Genomic DNA, 19,886 nt, shown 5'->3' on the forward strand with positions numbered 1-19,886 from the left:
TGCACTAAACTTCTACTGAATAATGGAGATGCAGATGGGAGGAAATAAGAATGACTTCTAGGTTTCTTGTTTCTGACTGGTGTCATTTTCTAACATTGCAAACATGGAGAGAACTAGATTGTATAAACTGTATTTTCTTTGTTTTCCATGCCTTCACAGTGAACATAAGTGATTTTTAAATCTAAAATAAAATAAATAATAAAAAATAAAAATAAATGTTAAAAAACAAGGTTGTGGAGGCTAGGTGAATCTACAATCTACATGCCTCTCCCTGTGTTTAGGGCAAGAGAACTTGTATGAGGGACAATCAGGGAATCCTTGACTATGAATACTAATGAGCTGGCCAGGCGCTGTGGCTCACGCCTGTAATCCCAGCACTTTGGGAGGCCAAGGCAGGCGGAGCACCTGAGGTCAGGAGTTTGAGACCAGCCTGGCCAACATGGTGAAACCCCGTATCTCCTAAAAATACAAAAATTAGCCAGGCATGTTTGTACGTGCCTGCAATCCCAGCTACCCGGGAGGCTGAGGCAGGAGAATCGCTGGAGCCCTGGAGGTGGAGGTTCCAGTGAGTCAAGATCACGCCACTGCACTCTAGCCTCGGCGACAGAGCGAGACTCCGTCTCAAAAAATAAAAATAAAAATGAATGAGTATCCTGCTCTCATAGGATGAGCCCTTGATAAGTAGTAAGTGGCTGGAAAGTTACGTTACTCCTCTCCCATCCCAGGGGAGCTTCCCCCCAGGGCCATAGGAGTCTCTCATGACTGAGGAGCAAACAGAAACTGCAAATACCTGGGTCTTGAGGTTAATCTTCTCTGGATGGCTAGTGAAAACTACCTCCTGATTGCAAGCTGCTCTTGCCTTGGAGCAACACCAGGACTGCTCAGCAAGAGCTATGCTGGAACACCTTCCACCCTCCAGCACAGTTCACCCAGATTTCTTTAATCTTCTCACAGTCTGTAATGGAAGTTCTATTCAAATAAAATCATAGCAGCTGTTAACGACTTTTTCCTTTGGTTATTTTTTCCATTTTTCTTTCTAACTTCTAATTGGTTATAAACCAGGGACCACAGTGGCTTGCTAAAGGATTCCCAGAGTTACAAAACAGGCCTCCTCAGTGCCCCAGGCTTCTTATCAGAGAACATCATTACCTTTTTCAATTGCAACTCTGCAAGTTTCCCAGGTAGCTGAATCCATTTCCACACTGCAGCCTTATCACATCCTGAATCCTGAGAGTCTGTTTCTATTGGCCTTTTATATTCTTTTTTTTTTTTTTCAGTCTATTAGGTTGACTCTTTTTTCTTTTATTTATATATTTATTTATTTATTTATTGAAATACAGTCTCACTCTGTTGCCCCAGTTGGAGTGCAGTGGCACAATCTCGGCTCACTGCAACCTCCACCTCCCGGGTTCAAATGATTCTCCTGCCTCAGCCTCCAAAGTGGCTGGGATTACAGGCACCCACCACCACGCCCAGCTAATTTTTGTGTTCTTAGTAGAGACAGGGTTTCACTACATTGGCCAGGCTGGTCTCGAACCCCTGACCTCAAGTGATCTACCCACCTCGGCCTCCCAAAGTGCTGGGATTATAGGCATAAGCCACCGTGCCTGGCCACAGGTTAACCCCTTCTTAATTCCCTGGGCTTTTTTCCCTTATTGCCACAGTCTTCCTTTTATCACTGGCAGGTGTAACCCTGTTCTTCCTTACTTTTCTTTTTCTCAGATTAGGCTCTTCCCATCCTCCCTTAACAAAAAGATGATTTAATGATCTTGCTTGGGGTGTGGGGACTGCCAGGAGAGACTGAGAGCCAGCCCTGGGGCCAGCTGTTTCCTGATCAGAGCATCTGTAGAAAAACTGCCAGAGTTGGGGCACAAAGTGCTGCAAAGAAACAGAAGCTGTCTTTGATCTTATATTGTCCCTTGCCTTTTATTTTTCTCCACCTCCATTTATTAGCTCATTATTTGCTAGTATTTTGGGGAGACACTTTTATACTTGCTCATGACTACATGTGCACTTTTCTCAACTTATGCCCTATTCAATGGTAGAAAGTCCCACCTAAACGATCCCCTTATTCCACAGTGCCCCAATGCTTGCATGTTTTGGTTTTTCATCTGTCGCTCCATTAATTGTTTTCAGCTGCAACTATAATAGCCCAGTGGAATAGTTTCCAAAGATTTCAAGCCAACATATTTTTCACTTGAAATTTTCAAACCCATGAAATGTTCTCCAACCCCTTCTATGTATTCCACTGCTGTGGTGATGATGCATTTAATGGTGGAAAAGAAACCACATAGAAACACAAGGCTATCAGGTTTATAAATAAGTCACTTGCTCTGGTCTGCCTGTCTTGAATTAGGATCACATTTACACAATATCAGACAGCTAAGGCCCTAACATAAAGGAAATGTGCTACCTTAGACTGAGAATCAGGGAGGGTCCTAAATATATATAAAATTTGGCCAGGCCCAGTGACTCACGCCTGTAATCCCAGTACTTTGGGAGGCCGTGGCGGGCGGATCACCTGAGGTCAGGAGTTCGAGACCAGCCTGGCTAATATGACGAAACCCTGTCTCTACTAAAAATACAAAAATTAGCCAGGCGTAGTGGTGGGCGCCTGTAATCCCAGCTACTCAGGAGGCTGAGGCTCGAGAATCGCTTGAATCCAGGAGACAGAGGTTGCAGTGAGCCGAGATTGTGCCACTGCACTCCAGCCTAGGTGACAGTGCAAGACTCTGCCTCAAAAAAAAAAAGTGTGTGTGTGTGTGTGTGTGTGTGTGTGTGTGTGTATGTATCATATAGTAATAATATGCCAAACCTTCTCCACAAAACTGGTCCTCTCCAGGATTAACCATTTCAAAGAATGGCCCCACCATCTATTTACAAACCAGTGAGCCATCTTTGATATCTCCATCTCCCCAACCTTCCATATCCAATTCATCACCAAGTCCCATTAATGTANCCAAACCTTCTCCACAAAACTGGTCCTCTCCAGGATTAACCATTTCAAAGAATGGCCCCACCATCTATTTACAAACCAGTGAGCCATCTTTGATATCTCCATCTCCCCAACCTTCCATATCCAATTCATCACCAAGTCCCATTAATGTAAACTCCTGAATATCCCATTAATACAGTTCTCTCCATCTCCACCCTCATCCAAGCCATCATCTTCTTCCACCTATACCACTGCAACTACCACCTAACCAGTCTCCTTTCACATTCTTGCCTGTCTTGAATTCATTCTCCACTGTGCAGCCAGAGTAAGCTCAAAATATAAAGCACATCACTTGAATCTTCCTATTTAAAACCACCTGAGGAGCCGGGCGCAGTGACTCATGCCTGTAATCCCAGCACTTTGGGAGGCCGAGGTGGGCGGATCATTTGAGGTCAGGAGTTCAAGAACAGCCTGCCCAACATGGCGAAACTCCGTCTCTACTAAAATCACAAAATGAATGAATGAATGAATGAATGAATGAATGAATGAAAATTAGCAGGATGTGGCGGCACATGCCTGTAATCGCAGCTACTCAGGAGGCTGAGACAGGAGAAACGCTTGAACCCAGGAGGTGGAGGTTGCAGTGAGCCGAGATCGCGCCATTGCACCCAGCCTGGGCGACAGAGCAAGACTCCGTCTCTAAATAAATAAACAAACAAACAAACAAACAAATCCTCTGAGGGGTTCACACTGTATCTCCCTAGCATGACCTATGGGCCCTGAGTGATTGGGTAGCTACTCCATATCTTCCAACTACATTGGTCTTGTTTTAGTTTCTTTTTCTTTTTCTTTTTTGAGACAATTTCGCTCTCATTGCCCACGCTGGAGCGCAATGGCAGGATCTTGGCTCAATGCAACCTCTGCCTCCTGGGTCCAAGCGATTCTCCCACCTCAGCCTTCCGAGTAGCTGGGATTACAGGCTCTGATTGGTTGCTTTCTGTAACCAATCAGATGTTTGCAGAGGAGTGTGACCTTTGTAACTTCACTTCAGCCTCTGGTTTGATGGCTTTCTGCAATCAATCAGACTGATAGTGGGTTACCACTTCATTTACATGAGGTGAGCATGAAATGGCCAATGGGAAACTTTTAGGGGGTATTTGAATCCAAGAAGATTCTGTATCTGGGCCCTTGAGCCACTGCTCGGGTCTGCTCCCACGCTGTGGAGTGTATTTTCGTTTTCAATAAATCCCTGTTTCATTCTTTTGTTGCTTCATTCTTTCTTTGCTTTGTGGGCGTTTTGTCCAATTCTTTGTCCAAAACGCCAAGAACCTGGACAACTTGCAGTCACAACCCTCTACTGGTGACATTACGAGCCAGGTACTGTGCTAATCAGCATGAGATATTGCATTAGTCTGTTCTCGTACTGCTATAAAGAAATGTCTGAGACTGAGTAATGTATAAAGAAAAGAGGTTTAATTGGTTCACAGTTCTGCAGGCTGTACAGGAAGCATAGTGGCTTCTGCTTCTAGGGAGGCCTCAGGAAACTTAAAATCATGGGGGAAAGTGAAGGGGAAGCAAGCACGTCTTTCTTCTTTCTTTCTTTCTTTCTTTTCTTCTTTCTTTTCTTTCTTTCTTTTTTCTTTTTTTCTTTTCTTTTTTTTGAGATGGAGTCTTGCTCTGTTGCCCAGGCTGGAGTGCTGTGGCGTGATCTCCGCTCACTGCAACCTCCGACTCCTAGGCTCAAGCAATTCTCCTGCCTCAGCCTCCTGAGTAGCTGGGATTACAGGCGTGTACCACCACATCCAGCTGATTTTTCTATTTTAGTAGAGACGGGGTTTCGCCATGTTGGCCAGGCTGGTCTCGAACTCCCAACCTCAGGTGATCCACCTGCCTCCGCCTCCCAAAGTGCTGGTATTACAAGTGTGAGCCACTGCACCTGGCCAGGCATGTCTTTTGTTGTTGTTGTTATTTTTTCTTTCAGGCACATCTTACATGGTCAGAGCACGAACAAGAAGAGGTGGGGAAGTGCCGCACACTTTTAAAAAATCAGCTCTCACGAGAGCTCACTATCACAACAACAGCACCAAGGGGGATGGTGTTAAACCACAAGAAATTGCCACCATGATCCTTTCACTTCTCACCAGGCACCACCTTCAACATTGGGGATTATAATTCAACATGGGATTTGGGTGAGGACACAAATCCAAACCATATCAGATATACAGTGATAAATCAGAACAAATCCCTCACCGAAGAAGGAAGGGAGATATTCACAATACAGCTAACTTAGTAGTAAGACAGACGGCTACAAGTACAGTGTAAACAACATGTAAGTGAACATCAGGTAACAAAGGGTTAATTCTAACTAAGAAGGCACCCTCAAAGGTGGTGGCATTTGGCCCGCCCTAGAAAGATTCTAGATAGACTACCAGGATTACAAAGAAAGCTAAATAAAACTCTACGCAGTTCCGCAAATAATTTCTAAAAGCCTGATACACATAAGGCTGTAAGTTTCAAATTATACAGTAACACAATTGTACAGTGATACAAGACTGCTAAGAGACAACTTTTATCTTCCAAGAGCATCCAATGTAGTAGAGAAGATGAGTGCATAATACCAAGCATTATACAAACACCAGGAGATGTAGATTGTCCCAAAAGAGTTCAAATGAGGAAGAAATCGTATTCAGTTGGGGAGATCTGGGAAGAATGCAAGGAAAAGGTAAGATGTGAGATGGGCCTTGGATGACGGGCAGACTTCAATAAACAGGGATGTATGGGGGTAAGAGCATTCCAGGAAAAAAGAATGGCCTGAGCAAAAGAGACTGAGGAGAAACAGAGCTGAGTACAGGTTTGGAAAACAGTGCAGAGTCCAATTTAGCTTGATAGTCAAAGATATAAAGGGAGGTAAGAGGAGATAATGCTGGAAAAGACCCTTGGGCCCATAATCTGGAAAATCTTGAAGGTCAGGCTGAACACTCTTTTCTTGAGGAAGCTGGCAGTGTGGGAAGCCACTGAAGGTTTCTGAACAGGAAGTGGCATGATGAATGCTGTAGTCTGGAATAGTTCATCTGGAATCAGTATGGGATTAAACGAAGGAGAAAGGGATAGAAGTTGGCAGCTAGTGTTTTCTCAGGCAAAAAGTGACAAGTGTTTGAAATGCAGCAGTAAGAAGGGGCAAGAGAAAGGTGGAGATGAATGCAAAAGACACTGCTGGAGGTAAATCTACCAGACTTACGCATTTATTGAATGTAAGGGTCATGAGAGAGGAAAGAAAGAAGGAGAGAAAGAGAGAGAGAGAGAAATGAAAAGGAAAGAAAGAAAGAGAAAAAAGAAAAGAAAAAGAAAAGAGTCTGTCTTTGAGGTTCCCATTCTGGCCAACTGGTAGACTACAAATACCATGAACCAAAATAAGGAAGTCAGTAGGATGTGGGGAAAATGCTTAGCTGGATTTTTACTCAAAGCAAAGATTAAGTAAATAATGCCTAATGTCAGTATGAATTGAATCATTAAACCCGAAGTATAAAGAAATCTTATTGCATATCTTATGTTGATGGGCCTCATGATCTATTCTCTTCAAACCGCCCAGTTGGAGTTATAGGTAGTGCTATATCAAGAACCAGAGACCAAAGATATAGGCCCTGATAAAATCTTCAGAAGAGTGCTTATCAGGTCAGGTTTGCAAATGACTCGAGGCATTGTCATAATGAAAAGGGCCAAGACAGGTTCCACATTTGGCCAGTAGTTTTAAACTTTGGGAGTCAACTAAACTCTAGGGAGATACCATCTTTCTCTCCGAGAAAACAAACATAGGCACATACTCACACGTTAAAAGATAAAATTGGGGGAGAGGTTTTCACAGAGAGGTGTAATTGTACAGGAGTATCTGAAGTAAAGACTGAACATTTTGATAGCCTGCCTAGAAAGAATGACAGTGCTCTAAAAGATCAGAATTTGAACAAGCCAACACTGCACAAATCACAAATGGGTGAGGTGGGAAGATGATGAAGAAAGTAAAGCCAAAGATGGAGAATTAAGATACAGTCCTAGCTGCCAAATGTCCCTGTGTTTAAATAGGAAAAGCAGCACAGCTGCCAAATGTTTCAAGTCTACAGACTCCAGCAAGACACTTGATTCAGGAATCTACAGTTTCGGGAGTTTGTCTTGGAAGCTTTCATACCAATAGCCTTCCAGCCCAGATGCAGAGCCAGTGTCAAATGCCTTTAAATGGAATAGAATATTGAGATGATCTCTAGGAAGGGAAAAAGGCAGCAAATAAGTTTAAACTCAGAGAGGAGACAAAACTCCTGGCAGGAAGCATTCCTAGAGAGAAGGGTAGTATTTATTATAACTGAAAGATAAAAATCATATCCCTTCTTTTTTGGAATTGCTACTCTTCCCTACAGATCAGCAATTTTTTGAGCATGTGCAAGCGTGCTTTCTTTTTGAAGGTGTTGATGTTGAAATGATAGCTGCTTTCAATTTGCAGAAATCTAAGCAGGGGGTCAGTGTTCAGCAACTAAATCAAAGAGCAATTGTGCCTTTTGACTTTAAAAAATAAACGTCCCTATCACAGATCTACTGCTGTAGAGACTCACAGGGCCGTGCCAATTGGCTGCTTTCTCAATGTGCCTTGTGTACGATCCTGGGTTCAAGAGAACAAGGCAAAAGGGCAATGGTGACTCTAAACAGAGGCAACATTCTGAACTCAGGTACTGCACGAGATGCACTGCTTGATGGGGAGGGCATTTCTTGAGCAAAGGAAACAGTTGTACCATCTAGACTCAGAAAAATGCTAAAAGTGAAGTGCCACAATCATTTCTGAGGAGCTCCAGAGGGGTAGCACAAGCAGAAGCGTAAGATAAAAGGAAACGAGATGCTGAATGCAGAGTCAGGAGACCTGAGTTGAAGTCTCAGTTTTACGTTACCACTGCGTAACTTTGTATATATGTAAGTCATTCAGCTTCTTTATCTGCACAATAGGCTTAATGATAACAACTCTACCTATTTCAAAGAATTGGTATGGGATGCCAAAATGGTGCAGCCATTATAGAAAACAGTATGGTGGCTCCTAAAAACTTTTTTCTTTTTTTTTTTGAGACAGAGTCTCACTCTGTCGTCAGGCTGGAGTGCTGTGGCATGATCTCAGGTCACTGCGACCTACGCCTCCCTGGTTCAAGCGATTCTCCTGCCTCAGCCTCCCGAGTAGCTGGGATTAGATGCATGCACCACCATGCCCAGCTAATTTTTGTATTTTTAGTGGAGATGGGGTTTCACCATGTTGGCCAGCATAGTCTTGATCTCTTGACCTCACGATCCGCCCACCTCGGCCTCCCAAAGTGCTGGGATTACAGGTGTAAGCCACTGCGCCCAGCCAAAACTTTTAAATAGAACTATCATATAATCCAGCAATCCCACTTCTGGATACATACCCAGAGGAATTCAAAGCAGGATCTCAAAGGTGTATTTGCACACTGACGTACATTGCAGGATTATTCACAATAGTCAAGAGTTGGAAACAACCCAAATGTTCATTGATGGGTGAAAGGATAAACAAAATGTGGCATATACATACAAAGGAATAATTATGCAGTCTTAAAAAGGAATGAAATTCTGACACACTCAGGTGGGAGAATAGAAACTTAAAAAAGAATAAACCAAAAAAAGAAAGAAAAGAAGTTCTGACACATGCTACATGAAAGAACTGTGAGAATGTCAAGCAAAATAAGCCAGTCACAAAAGACAAATACTGTATGATTCCACCAATATGAAGTAACAAAAGTTGTCAAAATCACAGAAAAAGAGAGTAGAAAGGTAGTTGCCAAGACTGGGGGGTGGTGGGGAATTGGCAATTAGCATTTAGTGGGTATAGAGTTTCAGTGCTGCAAGATGAAAACACGCTAGTGATCTGTTGCACAACAATGTAAATCTACTTAACACTACTGAACTGTGCATTTAAAAATGGTTCAGGTGGTAAATTTAATGTTATGTGTTTTTTCACCACAATTTTTTAAAAAAGATTTGGTATGTGATGCAAACCTTATCATAAAAGTGATGCACATTTGAAATAATAACGTCTTACATCAGGTACAGCATTTGCTCTTCCATCTATTCCCCTAGTCCGCTCATTACAGTCTGTTTGTTTGTTTGTTTGAGACAGGGTCTCACTCTGTTGCCCAGGCTGGAATGAAGTGGTGTGATTATAGCTCACTATAGCTTCAAACACCTAGGTTCAAGTGATCCTCCTGCCTCAGCCTCCTATACAAGCACATGACACCACCTGGTTAATTTAAAATAAATTTTTTAGAGTCGAAGTCTCACTATGTTGCCCAGGCTGGTCTCGAACTACTGGGCTCAAGTGATCCTCCTGCCTTGGCCTCCCAATGTGTTGTGATTATAGATATAAGCTACCATGCCTGGCCCATTATAGTCTTTGGGGTGATTGTCTGTGTTCCCTAGCTTGGCACAGCCACCCTCCTGCATTACAGCTCAGATCAGACCTGTGTACACCTGGGATTTCCTAGATGTCAGCAGAAAAGCTTGGAGGGGCCCAAATCCCCACTCTGTTGGAAGCAGAAACTGCTGTGGAATAAGTGATCTCTATCAGTCTAAGTGGTAGATGAGTTTTCGCAAAAAACTGCAAGCAACCTGAGATGACTGAAAAGGAGAGGGTCCACATTCCCATTTTTTAACCTCTAATTTATTTTATGCACATCTTTCATCCAAGAAATGTTTTCTAAACTTTTGGGACATAATGGGCTAAGAGAAGCAACAAGATATTATATAAAGGGCAATGAGGCTGGGCGCAGTGGCTCACACCTATAATCCCAGCACTTAGGGAGGCTAGGGCAGGTGGATCACTTGAGGCCCCTCAAGACCAGCCTGGCCAACATGGTGAAAACCCGGTCTCTACTAAAATACAAAAAAATAACCAGGCGTGGTGGCACATGCCTGTAATCTAGTAAGCTATTCAGGAGGCTGACGCACAAGAATCACTTGAACTCAGGAGGCAGAGGCTGCAGTAAGCTGAGATCACGCCACTGAACTCCAGCCCGGGTGACAGAGCAAGAATCTGTCTTTAAAAAAAAAAAGAAAGGCAATACTCCAGTGATAACTAAATGCAACTCATAATCCTGGACTTGTTTCCTGGGTCAGAAAATAAAACAGATATTATTGGGACAAAAAGGACATTATTGGGACAATTAGTTAAATTTTAATATAGACTTTAGATTAGATAATAGTATTATATCAGTGTTAAATGTCCTGACTTTAAGGCCAGGCACTGTGGCTCACGCCTGTAATCCCAGCACTCTGGGAGGCCGAGGCGGGCGGATCACCTGAGGTCAGGAGTTCGAGACCAGCCTGGCCAACATGGTGGAACCCCATTTCTACTAAAAATACAAAAATTAGCTGGGCATAGTGGCGGGCACCTATAATCCCAGCTACTCGGGAGGCTGAGGCAAGAGAATCACTTGAACCCGGGAGGTGAAGGTTGCAGTGAGCCAAGATTGCACCACTGCACTTCAGCCTGGGTGAGAGAGTAAGACTCCATCTCCAAAAATGAAAAAATAAAAAATAAAATTTCCTGACATTAATAGTTGTACTATGCACATGTAATAACGATCCTTATTCTTGGGAAATACATGCTGAAGGATTTAAGGGAAAGGGTCATAATATATGCAACTTAATCTAAAATGATCCAGAAAAAATAATATGTAAATAATCAGAGACAGAATAAGACAAATATAGCAAAATATTTTAAAAAATCAGTGAATCTGACTGAGGTTCTTTGTACTATTTTGTAACTTCCCTGTAACTTTGAAATTATTTCAAAATAAAATGGTTGCTAAAATAGATACTTGAACCAAGTATGGTGGCTCACGCCTGTAATCCCAGCACTTTGGGAGGCCAAGGCGGGTGAATCACCTGAGGTCAGGAGTTCAAGACCATCCTGACCAACATGGTGAAACCCTGTCTCTACTAAAAATACAACAATTAGCCAGGCATAGTGGCGTGCACCCGTAATCTCATCTACTCAGGAGGCTGAGGCAGGAGAATCACTTGAACCTGGGAGGCGGAGGTTGCAGTGAGCCCAGATCATGCCACTGCACTCCAGCTTGGGCAACAAGAACAAAACTCCATCTCAAAATAAATAAATAATACATACATAAAATAAAATAAAGTAGTTAATGGTCCAGAAATTGACAGACCTGGGTTCTAGCCATCATGTATCCATTGGGCAGCTCACTTGGTATCTTTCAGCTCAATTTGCTCATATAGTAAAATAGGGATAATGCCTATATGTTCTTTTTTTACAGAATTGTTCCAAAACACAAGGCATGATGATACCTACGTGGAAGACCTAGAAAAAACAACAGCTTTAGAGTCAAAAGACCAACATTTAAATCCATTGCTCTATCACTTTTACGAATATGTTGATCCTATCTTAAGCCTCAGTATTCCCATCTGTAAAATGGGGGCATCAATATGTACCTCAATGGATCATTATGGAGGTAAAATGAAACAATGCCTATAGGAAAACCCTATACAATTTATAGGATGGTAACATATCAGAATAAATAAGAACCATGTATTTATCCCCAAATGATGCCACAAATTTGGTATAACCATACCTTGTCAATGTCCTCTACTATAAATTAGGTATAACAATACAAAATTACCCAACTGGGGAAAATAACAAAAATACCTTTGTAATATAATGGTCAAAATATCAATACAATACTGTTCTGTTTATTCAGCATTACCCGATAATAATCCATTACAAAAAGTTTTCAATTTAAATAAAGTTTATCCCTTCAAACATGGAGAACTTCTGTAATTTAACCATTTTAATGGAAAGCTAAGCTAACATTTAATTTTCTGCATTCTTTTTGTTGTTGTTGTTGTTGTTCTTTAGAGACAGGGTCTCGCTATACAACCCAGGCTGGACTCGAGCTCCTGGGCGTAGCAACCCTCTTGCCTCAGCCTCTTGAGCAGCTAGGACTACAGGCATATGCCATCATGCCCAGCTTTCTGCTTTCTTAAATGGTTTGGGGATGACTCCACTTCATCATTGTGACAACATCAGTCAATCTGAGGCTGTCACATACTCAAAGAATGTTCAGTATGTAGGACTATTGCACTCTACATAAAATAGACACAAAGCACAATGCTTTATAGGCCTTACATCTGTTTTCCCCAATATTTTCAGGCTCCCCCAATACATACACACACTTCAATTCAATTCCATTCTCACTTCTTTTTCATATCAAAGTTCTGGTGCTATACTCCTCCTCACTTCACCTCCAAATCCCTATATTCTGCTTCTAAATTTCTAAGGGGTAGAAACCACATCAGAATTTAAATGAAGAGCCAATAAAATCAGGACAACCTTCTCTCCTACGGAAGAGTGCACAGCGAAAACCACTGTAGCTATTTAGAGACATTTTTTGGAAAGGCAAGTCTCTAGACTCCTAGCTTTATTCTGGATATTGATATTATTAGAAAACTGACCTTCAAATGTCCAGTAGTATTCATATAATGAGGTAATAGCAGTGACAAGATTCTAATTGATGTGCATGTTAAATCACTTATTCTACTTAGCAACTGGGCCAGGCACAGTGGCTCATGCCTGTAATCCCAGCACTTCGGGAGGCCGAGGCGGGCGGATGACTTGAGGCAAGGAATTCGAGACCAGCCTGGCCAACATGGCGAACCTTGTCTCCACTAAAAATACAAAAAATTGGTCAGGCATGGTGGTGTGTGCCTGCAATCCTAGCTACTTGGAAGGCTGAGGCAGGAGAATCACTTGAACCCGGGAAGCGGAGGCTGCAGTGAGCCAAGATTATGCTACTGCACTCCAGCCTGGGAAACAGAGCGAGACTCTGCCTCAAAAAAATATAATAATAATAATTAGCAACTAATCCATGGGCTTATAAATTAAAAAATTAAGCCACAAAAGCAAAATTACTTGAGACATCCTATAGTCTTTAAGTCTCAATCAACATTTCCTCTAGGCATACAGCACTTAAATAAGAAAGAACTTTCATTTCCATGATCTCACTTGATTCTCAGAATAATCTTGTGAGGGGAACAGGGTAGGTGTTCTTGATCCCATTTCACATATAAGGAAACTGAGGCACCAAAAGGTGAACTGTACCTAACATTACATGGTTAGCAAAGATTTAAGGCTAGAATCCTAATTCTATAAACCCTAGGCCAGTGCTTTCTGCTGGGCCACACTGACTCTCATGAACACACGGGAGCATCTCTGTCAGTACCATATCTCTGGAGAACATTTTATTGACTACAGTCCTGGATAGGAGGAGTTGTGAAGTGTTTCCAAAAAACCCAGGCCCAACAACAAGGTGATTATCACTAGGCAGGGGATTATCAACTTTGCAGACCAAAATCTCTTTTACAGGCTTCAGCAATGCCCAAGAATGCTGAGGACAATGTTCAGAATTTCATAAGACAGCTAGAGATGATCCAGAAAGAGGACAAGAAACTCACCAAGCAAGGGGTGTGCTTTTAAGTGAGGTTGTTAACAGAAAAAAATACAATTCTTTTGTATGCAAAGATGAGGAATGAGGGCTGAGGGCTGAGGGCTGAAAATACAAATCGTTAAAATCACACAAGGTAAGGATATGTGAATACACTTTTCTTTTTTAAGCAAGTCTAAAAAACCAGAACTGGGAACTTCCTCTTGAAGTTTCAAAGAATCATTTCTAGGACAAATCAAAGAATGTCATATTTTCATGAGTAGACTTAGGAAACTCCTTTATGTGGGTTAGAGTTATAAACAGGTTTAAGAAGGAGTTAGAAAAATTAATATGAGGTCAAGACATAGAGAAATTCGGACTTCTAGGGTATCTAATCACTGTGTGAAGTAATATCATTCTTCTCATCAACTATCTCCTAATGCCACTGTCCAAAACAAAACCCCTGGCCGAATGAATCATGGGTTTGAATCAAAGTAGCAAATCCAACATTTTTATGAGTCAGTTCATGCAAATATTATGGATCCTGAAGAAAACTTTAAAATTATCAAGTTCTTCCAAAAATTAAAAATAGAATTACTATATGATACAGCAATTACACTATTGGGTATATCTCAGTCCATTTCTGATGCTATAACAAATTACCACAGACTGAGTAATTTATAAAGAACAGAAATTTGTTTCTAGCAGCTCTGGAGGCTGGGAAATATAAGACCAAGGTGCCGGCAAATTAGGTGTCTGGGTGATGGTCCAGGCTCTGCTTCCAAGATGGCACTGCCTCCATAGGGGAGGAATGCCATGTTCTCACATGGCAGAAAGCCGAAGAGCAAAAACCAAAAAACAAAAAGGCCAGTGCAGTGGTTCACGCCTGTAATCCCAGCTACTCAGGAGACTACGACAGGAGAATCGCTTGAACCCAGGAGACGGAGGTTGCAGTGAGCCAAGATAGCGCCACTGCACTCCACCCTGGATGACACAGTGAGACTTCATCTCAAAAAAAAAAAAAAAAAAAAAAAAAAAAAGGGGGGGAAAAAACTTCTTCCATCAAACTGTTCTATAAGGGTATTAATTCATTGATAAGAACAGGGGCCTCATTACTAAACATCTCCCAAAAGGCTACACTTCCTAATACTGTTGCATTGGGGATTAAGTTTCCAATACACATATTTGGGGATATACATTCGGACCACAGCAGGGTATACACCCAAAAGAGTTGAAAGCAAGGTCTCAAAGAGGTATTTGTACACTCATATTCATAGCAGCATTGTTCACAATAGCCAAAAGGTGGAAGCAACCTAAGTGTCCATCAATAAGTGAATGGATAAACAAAATGTAATATTATTTCAGCCATAAAAAGAAATGAAATTCTGACACGTTACAAGATGCATGTGTCAGGGCTAAGGGAAACGTCCCTCTATCCTCGTTGGTTCTCTGACAAATCAACGGACAAAGGCAAATTAATAGGAGAAAAGGCATAATTTATTAATGTGCACAGGAATCATACAAAATATAAGAACTCAAAGAAAGGCAAGGTAGCTGGTGCTTTCATTTTATTTTATTTTTTAACTTTTATTTTAGGTTCAGGCATATATGTGCAGGTTTATAAAATAGTTAAATGGCATGTCACAGGGGTTTAGTGCACAGATTATTTTGTCACCCAAGTAATAAGCATACTATAATAGGTAGTTTTTCATCTCTCACCCCAATAATTTCCCAATAATGGGATTGCTGGGTTGAATGGTGGTAGTTCTGTTTTAAGTTCTTTGAGAAATCTCCAAACTGCTTTCCAAAGTGGCTGAACTACTGTATAAGTGATCCCTTTTCTCCACAACCTTGCCAGCATCTGTAATCTTTTGACTTTTTAATAATAGCCATTCTGACTGGGGTGAGATGGTATCTCATCGTGGTTTTGGTTTACATTTCTGTAACAATTAGTGATGCTGAACATTTTTTCATATGCTTGTTGGCCCCACATATGTCTTCTTTTGAAAACTGTCAGTTCATATCCTTTATGCACTTATTAATGAGGTTGTTTGTTTCTTGCTGTTAATTTGTTTAACTTCCTTATACATGCTGGATATCAGACCTTTGTTGGATGCGTACTTTGCAAATATCTTCTCCCATTCTGTAGCTGGTCTGTTTGCTGTGTTGATAGTTTTATTTGCTGCACAGAAGTTCTTTAGCTTAATTAGGTCCCATTTGTCAATTTTTTGTTTTATTGCAGTTGCTTTTGGTGTCTTTGTTATGAAATCTATGTTTCTATGTCCAGAATGGTATTTTCCGAGATTTTCTTCCAGAGTTTGTATAGGGTTGATGCTTCTATACCATCTTGAGGTTACAGAAAGAACGGAAGCTCCCTCGAGGCATGGCCAAAAACAGGTTATGGTGGAAAATCAGATTATGGTGGCAGAACAGGTTTTGGGAGGGGGAGAAGAGGAGGCTTGGCTAGCAGAAGTGGTCTTGTTATATAGATCAAACTTCACAGGCAGCAGCCCTCAGAGAGAATAGATGGTGGAATGTTTAATCAGACCTTTATTAGGTGTCTACACTCGGCCGCCCCCTCTCAGTTAATCTTTCCCTAGATCTGGACAAGGGAGGGCCTCAGAGAAAACCTGGGCTTACTCAGTGCAAGATTTTCCCTACAGCTGCAAATGTCTCCAAAAAGACAGCTTTGCAGGGCTACTTCTGTTTACTGGTGCTCTGAACAGTCATCTTAAAATATGACAAAGAAGTATATTTTCAGGTGAAATATTTTGGTTTCCTTCAGATGAACCTTAAGAACATTATGCTAAGTGAAATAAACCAGTCACAACAGGTTGGCCAAAAACTGTATACTTTCCTTTACATGAGGTACTTCCACTTATAGAGTAGTCAAATTCATAGAGACAAAAAGTAAAACAATGGTTGCCAGAGGCTGAGGGCAGCTGGGAATGGGGAGTTAAAGTTTAATGTGTATAGTTTTAATTTTACAAGATGATAAGAGTTCTGGAGATGGGTGGTGGTGATGGTTATACAACAATATGAATGTACTTAATCCCACTGAACCAAAGACTTAAAAATGATTAAGATGGTACCATCATGTTATGTATATTTTGTCACAATTCAAAACAATTAAAATTATTCATCAGACTCTATTAAACAAACCCTTTTCCTGCCCACATAAGAAGGGTTAAGAATGAGAAGTCTATTTATAAACTGAGAAGAACTTGCCTAAAATGGTACATAAAAAGAAAGACACTAGGCCCATCTCAGCTATATACTTGGGGCCTGAAAAGGGAAGAATATAACTAAATACAGTTTTCATGTGAAAGTTTTATTTTGTTGTTCAATAGTAATCTTTTAGAGTATTTCTTCATTTACATCAGTTTCAGAAGCATTCTGAACGTACTCCAGATGTCAGATGAGAAATTCGAATTCCTGGGTCCCATTCCCACATTGGCCAAGGCTCCCTACAATCACAAAAGGTTTCTGCAGTGACTCAAAGCGAGGCAGGAAGCAAAGGGAGAAGAAAGGCAAACAAGTAAAATAGCCTGCCATCAAACGTGAAATTATTCCTCTCCAGCTTGTTCAGGCCCAGTATGCAACAGACCCTGTTTATATATTTCTTCTGGGGTTTCTAAATTACTTCTGTAACAACTAACACATAGTGAGAAGTTCAAAAAGAGGCCAACTTTCTAGAGACAGAGGATGTCTGTATATTCTGTGAGATAATTTCTATACACATCTCCGTTAATGTACATTAGCCCTGCCCTGCAGCTTTGTCTATCAGAATAACCAACATCAAGGTAATCAAAGCCAATTCTCAGGGGAATGTGGGCAGATTCAAAGATATGGTGCTGGAAAAGAAGATATCCCTCTACACCCACACCCACATGTTACTGTTACTGTGATTTTCTTCCAAGCCAACACCATCTGCCTATAAAATCCATGCTGTAACCACCTATCCTTCCCCACACACCCACCCAGGCCCCTTTGTTCAACCTCAGCTCAGACAAAACATGCAAAAAAGGGGTTCTCCCTATCTGTTGCATTTCCAACAACTAAGAAATCCTAGATAGGGCAGGTGCAGTGGCTCATACCTGTAATCCCAGCACTTTGGGAAGCCAAGGCAGGAGGATCACTTGAGCCCAGGAGTTCAAGACTAGCCTGAGCAATATAATGAGACCCCATCTCTACAAAAAACAACAGACAAACAAGCAAAATGAAAGAAATCCTAGAGAAAACATTATACTATGAAAGGCCATAAGGCACTCTCATTGCATCTTTAGCCTACTCTCTTAATTTAGGTACAAGCAAATCACCAGCTCATAAGGGGGAAGGAAGTCTCTTTACAGTATGTTACACAATATTCATGAGATAAGACAGCCTGAAAAGGGAAGAGTATGCGTTAAGAACCAAGGCAGTAGACCAGGTCCCATTATTGACAAGAACACTGTCTCTCTTAATCCTTAGATGAGCCACTTAACTGTTCTGTCTCAATTTATCTCCTGTAAAATAGGGTCTTATGAATTCATTCAAATAAAATACTTAGAGACTACTAAGGGCCAGGCGCTATGTTAGGCACGTTGACCAGAACTAAAGATTGTTCCCTTTCTCAGTGCCAGTAGAACCACAATGATACAACATCAGACCCAAGAGCGCTATAAATAACAATGCTAATCTTTCTCAAATGGTTATTACTGAAAAGGAGAAGAGGATCAGGCACACCAATACCTTATTGGTGAGTGTGGCTGCTGTTATATGCTATTCCAAAAGGCTTTCTGATCAGTCCCTACTTTACTGTCATTAGAATATCTGCAAGGCTGTGTGAACGTGAGAAACATGCACTCATATTCTTTTTCTCTTCTCTTTGTGAAGTGTATTCTTGAATTTTCAAGAAATAAGCCATATCCAAACTCCAACTAAGTTATTAATTACCACAATTTAAGTTTGTTTATGGCACAAGCATTGTCATAAGTATGTTTTTTAAAATACATACTTAAACAGTAGAGACTAACATTTATTAAGAGTATATTACTTTCAAATATGTTATTTCATGTATACAATCTATAGCCAAGGTTGGTATTTACTGTCTCCATTTATAATTGAGGAAACTGAAACTTTAAGAAGTTCATAACTTGTTCAAATGCCACCCAGATAGTAAATAGGGAATTCAAACCCAGATCTGTGTGCCTCCCAAGTCAATGGTAATTCTGGCAACTAGATGCCGTTGTGCTAAGCCTTCCCATTACCATTACTTGCTGATGAGTTCAATTTCCTAGATAGAGAATGTGCTGAAACCTAAGCTCAGTAACCTAACTTCAACCAAGCCTATGTCTTTAACCACTTCAGTCCCAAATGTTCTTTAGGTGCATAAGATTAAAAAGAAGACTTAATTAAAGCCCTGAAGTCCAAAAGTTAGCATTTCCCCTAACAAACTAGTTTCTACTGCTCTCAAAAGGCAGAGTTAAAGATGGAAGACATCTACAAGGCAACAATCTAATTCCATTCGTTCTCCAGCCACATCTGTCTTGGCTGATTTAGGTGGCTAGAAAGCAGAGGAGTTGACTCCATGACCTCTCAAGACTCTTTCTAACACTATAATTCTGATTCTCTTTGCCCTACTTACACATGGGGACCTGTGATTATTCTCTATAGCTAGATTTTGAAGGCCAGATTGCTCCATTTTAGAAAAGATACCATGAATAACATGAGATAGAAACTTATAACTGCCACACTTTTAAAATCTGTATTAAATCATACCAAAATAATCATCCTGAAATAACAAGATCATACCAATCAATTAGAAGGAATTAAGAATCAGGGAAGCAGAGAGTTGCTCCTGTTCATAGCATTTCTTCTCTTAAGACCTCAGTGAAATATTATCTGACCAGTTGGAGAAAGCTTGACTGGGCAATATGCCCTGTGGTGAATTCTGTGGTTCCTGTCCCGTAGCCTTCACTACTTGGTGTATTACATCATTATTAACTATAAAGGGAACTGCTGTCTGGCCCCCTTAATAAAGAACTTCCCAAATCTGTCAAAGAGAGAAAAAGGTCCCTGTTAGCTTATGACAAATAACATATCAAAAAACATGGGTTTCTCTGCCCATGGAGCTTCAGACTGCTTATATATTACCCAATTGTATAATACACTTTAGGACTTAATATACCAGTTCAAGGCTGGGCGCGGTGTCCCATGCCTGTAATCCCAACTTTTTGGGAGGCCGCTGCAGGCGGATCACCTGAGGCCGGGAGTTTGAGATCAGCCTGGCCAACATGGTGAAACCCCATCTCTATTAAAAATACAAAACTTAGCCAGGTGTAGTGACGAACACCTGTAGTCCCAGCTACTCAGGAGGCTGAGGCAGGAGAATTGCTCGAACTCGGGAGGTGGAGGTTGCAGTGAGCTGAGATCATGCCACTACACTCCAGCCTGGGTGACAGAGCAAGACTCTGTCTCAAATATATATA

At 41.2% G+C, this 19,886-nt stretch overlaps 1 protein-coding gene across 5 annotated transcripts in view; it reads right to left on the reverse strand.

The window, feature by feature from the left end:
* Positions 1-19,886, reverse strand: part of LOC108544300 (oligophrenin-1) — a 61,980-nt gene that overhangs the window by 22,385 nt on the left and 19,709 nt on the right. The window contains exon 3 of one of the 5 annotated variants that reach the window (XM_017895364.1): positions 15,375-15,928. The exons of 3 other annotated variants lie outside the window; for them this stretch is intronic. In XM_017895364.1, coding sequence (XP_017750853.1) covers positions 15,828-15,928 — 101 coding nt within the window. In that variant the 3' untranslated portion in view covers positions 15,375-15,827. Of the gene's footprint in view, positions 1-15,374; positions 15,929-16,488; positions 16,884-19,886 lie in introns of those variants that run through there. One more of the 5 variants, XR_001889794.1, reaches the window with a different exon arrangement.

This window comes from Rhinopithecus bieti, unplaced genomic scaffold (assembly GCF_001698545.2).
Source record: "Rhinopithecus bieti isolate Rb0 unplaced genomic scaffold, ASM169854v2 scaffold_26729, whole genome shotgun sequence".
Lineage (NCBI taxonomy): Eukaryota > Metazoa > Chordata > Mammalia > Primates > Cercopithecidae > Rhinopithecus > Rhinopithecus bieti.